At 40.4% G+C, this 6,000-nt stretch overlaps 1 protein-coding gene across 1 annotated transcript in view; it reads left to right on the forward strand.

Annotated features, from left to right (window-relative positions):
* OPRM1 (opioid receptor mu 1) overlaps window positions 1-4,749 on the forward strand; it is a 45,539-nt gene extending 40,790 nt beyond the window's left edge. The window contains exons 2-3 of the mRNA XM_004477801.3: window positions 668-1,020; window positions 1,755-4,749. Of these exons, the coding sequence (XP_004477858.2) occupies window positions 668-1,020; window positions 1,755-2,290 (889 nt within the window). The 3' untranslated portion in view covers window positions 2,291-4,749. The remainder of the gene's footprint in view (window positions 1-667; window positions 1,021-1,754) is intronic.
* Window positions 4,750-6,000: the final 1,251 nt, after the last annotated feature.

Raw genomic sequence — 6,000 nt, forward strand, 5'->3', positions numbered from 1 at the left:
ATAATTAAAATGAATTACTATCCAGTGTCTACCTTTACTAATTGGCTGTGACCCTTGCACCTACCACACTTATCACAGTGCCTAGCACATAAAAAGAACTCAATAAACCAGCATGGTGACTATTATAATGACCATTTTACAGACTATAAAACAGATAGCTAAAGAAATTATGTATTTAGCCCACAGGCATATGCCTATAAATAGCTAAGTTAGTGCTGGAAAAGAATCCCTCTACATCTAATTTCAAATGCTTTCCAATAATCCATATATTTTTTCATTGATGGGAGCTTATCTGTATTTCACACTGGTCCCTGTATTAGTCTGCAATGGCTGCTATGACAAATACCACACAATGGATGGCTTACACAACAAGCAATTGTTGTCTTGTTTGGAAGGTGAGAAGTTCAATGCCAAGGCCTTGATAGGTCATGCTTTTTCCCAGAGTTCATAGCATTCTGATGCTGGCTTGCCAAACAAAGTCCTTGGGGTTCCTTGGCTTGCATCTTTGCTTCCTGTCACATGGAGATGTCCTTGGTTGCCTCCTGTGACTTCCTCTCACTGACCGATCTGAATCAGGAGCACAGGTTAAGATTTTGTGGGGGTGCATGATTCAATCTACCATAGTCCTTTTACCTGACTCTGTCACTGCTCTACCATCATCTCTTAGATACACCAAAATGAAGACTGCCACCAACATCTATATTTTCAACCTAGCTCTGGCAGATGCCTTAGCAACCAGCACCCTGCCCTTCCAGAGTGTTAATTACCTGATGGGAACATGGCCATTTGGAACCATCCTCTGCAAGATTGTAATCTCCATAGATTATTACAATATGTTCACCAGCATTTTCACCCTTTGCACCATGAGTGTTGATCGTTACATCGCAGTCTGCCACCCTGTCAAGGCCCTGGATTTCCGTACTCCCCGCAATGCCAAAATTGTCAATGTTTGCAATTGGATCCTGTCTTCAGCCATCGGTCTGCCTGTGATGTTCATGGCAACAACAAAATACAGGCATGGTGAGTAATGGAGAGAGAGTTTCTGGCTCCATCATGGGTGATGTCATAAAGCCAAGAATTTATGGAGTGGTCCAATGTCTTAGACATTATAATTTCAATCATTCTTTTCCTAGCAAAGATGCCTTTGAATATTTTCAAGTCATGATTGTTTTCTCTATAATTTTGAACATTTTGAAGAGAACTTATAGTCTATTTGTTCCTTATTTCTCTGCACTAACATCATCAAAATAGTGTGTAAATAAGAACATAGTTCTCCCAAGTATAATTAGAACTTGAACCCAAAATTATTGTGTTCAGTATTGTTTTAAGCTTAAAATGGCTCAAGACATGACAAATTTCTTTCTAGACACCATCAGATTGATGAATTGAAGTGAAAATATCCATTAGCTGGAACCTCTACAGATCTTGGACAGGAGGCATATTTTTTATATCAACATAAACCCCACAGAGGGGGTGAGAGGTTCATAATGGTGGACTGAATAAAAGTTTAATGTGATCGAAGTCGACAGCTAAATGGGAAATTTAGAAAAATTTAAAGTAATGTTCTCTGATCATGATCACAGAGCTGAGTTTCACTCACAATTTCTTTAAATCTCCCCTTCCTGACTTGTGTAGTAATAGCCTTAAGTTAGCTCTGGTCAAGGCTATAAATTAGGAAGCAAAGTGTCAGTTTCAATGTCTAATGGCATAATGGAATGTTGCTACTAATCTTCTTCATAATCCTTTTCTTCTAGGTTCCATAGACTGTACACTAACATTCTCTCACCCAACTTGGTACTGGGAAAATCTGCTGAAAATCTGTGTCTTCATCTTTGCCTTCATCATGCCTGTCCTCATCATTACTGTGTGTTACGGGCTGATGATCCTACGTCTCAAGAGTGTCCGAATGCTCTCTGGCTCCAAAGAAAAGGACAGGAACCTTCGAAGGATCACCAGGATGGTGCTGGTGGTCGTGGCTGTGTTCATTGTCTGCTGGACCCCCATTCACATTTACGTCATCATCAAAGCCTTGATCACCATCCCAGAAACCACCTTCCAGACAGTCTCCTGGCACTTCTGCATTGCTCTCGGTTACACCAACAGTTGCCTGAACCCAGTGCTCTATGCATTTCTGGATGAAAACTTCAAACGATGCTTCAGAGAGTTCTGTATCCCAACTTCCTCCACCATTGAGCAACAAAACTCTACTCGAATTCGCCAAAACACTAGAGATCATCCTTCCACAGCCAATACGGTAGACAGAACGAACCATCAGGTATGCAGTTTCTAGATTTAGGCTTCCCTACTGGGGAGGACATAAAAATTATAGTGCCTATTACTAATCTAAGACTTTAATTTTTAAGAGCGGATCCAGTACCTAGCAGATTGAGGGCCAGCATGAGAATAGAGGAAGGAGGGGAGCAAATTGTGATCTTTAGTGTCAGAGAGGAGCTTTGATATGTAAATAGAGCTCTACATTTTTTACTACGACCTCCTCTAGCTATAGAGATATGCCAACAGAAAACCATCAAGCTGTTGAGAATCCCTATTTTCACTATCTTCTCTCCTATGCAAAATTAATTATTTTAACACTTGTAGAAGTGTTCCTGATCTATACTTTTTCTCGCTTTTCTCCAGGGATGTTATGTATTTTAGGGATATCATTCCAAGATCTCTATCACTTCTCTCCTGCCCTGGTTCTAAAGGTTAAAGATAAAAGTTTAGCACCCAACCCACTGTGGTGATTGGTATAAAATGCTGCTGCCAGATCAGTGTCATGGCAAAAGAGAACAGAGAAAACTTGGCTATCTCTAGTTTTGTTAAGCTATTGGTTTGTAAATTTTAGCAAACATCACACATATTAGCTATTAGAATTAAGTTAATTGTTTAACAATCATCATACAATTGGACACAATGCCATTTATTGGAAGATGTGTTCCTATACACAGAGAGTACATATGGAGGTCTGCATGGGAGATTCAAGATTTGCACCCAATATTAGAATGTGAGAAATCCAAAAAAGGGAGAGAGAAAAAGTGGTCTACAATTTAACATTACCCCTGTTAAGTCACTGGTTTGCAAAACTTGGAATTTGGCATGTAAAATAAATCAAACCTATTAATTCCTAATTTAATTAAGGAAGTAAAATTTTAAATGTTGGTGCCAGCAGCTAAAAGTGACATCTTGCATCCTGTGAAATAAATCCTTGAGTCAGACCTTGAATAAAGTTTCCTAGAGTCAGGAGCAAACTTCTGGGGCAGAGATCCTCTGTAATGAGGACAAAGAAGCAAAATGACCAGGGGCCAGAGGGAAGGCTTGGCTACCACAGGGTGGGCTCTTGTTTCACCCTCTCTTCTCCAGGCTCCATCTCACTGCCCCTTCCTGGTCCCATTACCACCACCAACCCCAGCTCAGGCTCCCCTTTCCCTCGTACACCAGGCCTAACAGCCCAGATGGATCTGTCACAAAGAACCTTAATCCTCTTAGTCCTGGTATTAAATAATGCACAAAGGAAAACTCTGAAACTCACAGCCCCAAAGAATATGCGGTAGTCATAACAGACCACTTCCAACCAACGGGAAATTTCTAGCATATTACATCCCACATTTAAATCCATTATGGATATAAAAGCCAGAAAGAAGTATTTGTTCACTCTGCCTTTTTCCTCTAATTTGTCTTTTTACTCTTTATTTTTTGCCATATCGAGACCCTACATCTAATCTGTTACTAAGCTCTTTTCAGCAGCTACTAAAATCTTGTGAGTCACTTAGAGGGGAGAGAATTAAGTGGATTTTCTCAAATCTGAAGACAGCATATTAAAGAAGTTAAAATCCCCAGTCCTAAACTAGAGTTAAAGTAGTTTAATCCACTAGAGTCAAATCATTTAAAGGATTGATTCTTTCTCCATAAACACCTGTCCAGGCCTCCCCTTTGACTCAGGTGTTTGGCGGTGACCCCTGGACCTCTCCGCCATTCCTTTGCTCAACTGGCACGTAAACATGGCTCCCAGCCAGTCTGGTGGGGCACTTGTGACTTGAGTAGGATTGTCCTTCGGTGGCCCTGTCCCTTGCCCTTGGCTCCCAAATTCAGCATTTTCACATTAGTGTGGCTATTGCACAGCCAAACAGAGGAGAAAAGAAGCTAATTGGGGCAGTTCTGTTCTAAGTAACTAAAAGGTTTGCTTTAAAAATATATCCAATTAGGGCTTATCTTCCCTGCTTCCTCCACGGAGCAACATCAGTGTCCGATAACAGCAGAGGCACATTAGCCTCAGAGTTGGCTGTTTTCCCAAAATGCTCAGCTGGCAGAGCTAGACAGAGAAGAGAGGCTGCCAGGAAAAGAGGAAAAGACACTGACATATTTGAAAATTAAGATAGCTCAAAGATACCTTTAATCTCCACTGATTATCATTGATAGAATTAAGGCAGTCCCACCCAGGCATCTACAACTATTACATAAATTTTGGTGATAATCTCAATAATATTATATCAAAATAGTAAAATGACTCTTAGAATAAATCAGAGACTTTATGACGGTGTCTTATAGGGCATATATGATTATGCAGAATATAACAAACGTCTTGATTTTTATTTTGGTTTTTCGACATCACAAGTGATCAAAGCTAAATAGACTTGCATTAACTTTTCAACTGATTGTTTGGAGTATGTACCAGTTATAGATGTTTATGTTGTGCCTATATATCTGTATTTTTTTCAAGAAATATATTATACTCTATATGTCTCATTCCAAGCATATTAGTCAACTTCATATTCTGCAGATCAGAGATCCAATATCAAACCTTCCCAAGGTGTCTGTGTTCTGACAACTGTACACTGAGAACATGTCCACACAGTGCAAAGTGAAGTGGAGATTTGGCGGTTATCAAGGTAATTTGATAAGCCATATGAGAAAACCCTGTGCCCAAAATTAACTTTGAGCCATACTTCCACAGTTAAGGCTGCTCAGTTAGCTTTTGTTGCCTACCAGACTATTCCAAAACGGAGCAGCTTGAAACAAGAATAATCACTGAGCTTACAGTTCTACAGATGACTCATTTGGACTGGTCTGGCCTAGACAGAGCTTCTGGTCTTAGCTGATCTTGGCTGTCGACTGGCTGATCTAGGATGGCCGCTGCAAGACGAGTTGGATCCCCATGGACTCAGCTCCAGAATATTAGAAATAAAGAAGTGAGTAAAGCTTCTTGAGGCGTAGGCTCAGAACCGGTACATCTTCACAGCCATGTGATATCCCATGTTGGTCAAATTGCCATGTCAGCCCAGGGCCAAGGAAAAAGACTCCACTTCTTGATGGGAAGAGTTACAGAGTCACATTGCAAAGGGGTGTCCATATAGGAAGGGGAGAATTGTGGCCACTTTTTGTGAACAATCCACAGTAGACATATAGCATGGGACAGGAAGGCCATAAGCTTCACCAGGGCAGGAACAACAGGATTCTTGAACCACATCTATCTTGTTCTTTCTTGTTACCAACAGCAGCACCTAGCACAGAGCCTGGCACTTCAAAAAGTATCCCGAAGATATCTGTTAAATGAATGCATCATTGGAGACCTCTCAATACTTCAAGAGATATGGCAGTTTTCAGATATGGAGCATTATGAGAGAATGATGCTTTTCTTGTGCAATATTGTAACATTATTTCAGGCTCGCCTTTCAGTAACAGGAAAATAAACCCTGATAGGGTTTATTCGTTTTCACTCCTCTAGCCTTTAAACCTTTGGTCAAAGGTTATATACTGCAAAATGTAGGTATGATTCATGCTTATCTTCTAATTTTATTTTTCACAAGTGCTTTTGATGAGGCTGCCCAGAGCTGAATTCAGTGCTCTAAAAAACGTTTGCCCTGTCTGAGTATGAAACAATAAAAGAAGAAGAGAGGCTTTGTTTTCTTTTCATGAATTTCAGGGCTCGCTCTGCTGCTGCAGCTGTGACACTCTATTTCCGCTTTATGTTTAGCTTGTTATCTTTCTGGATTCTTGGCCTTT

The sequence above is a fragment of the Dasypus novemcinctus genome, chromosome 28, assembly GCF_030445035.2.
Source record: "Dasypus novemcinctus isolate mDasNov1 chromosome 28, mDasNov1.1.hap2, whole genome shotgun sequence".
NCBI classification, from domain to species: domain Eukaryota; kingdom Metazoa; phylum Chordata; class Mammalia; order Cingulata; family Dasypodidae; genus Dasypus; species Dasypus novemcinctus.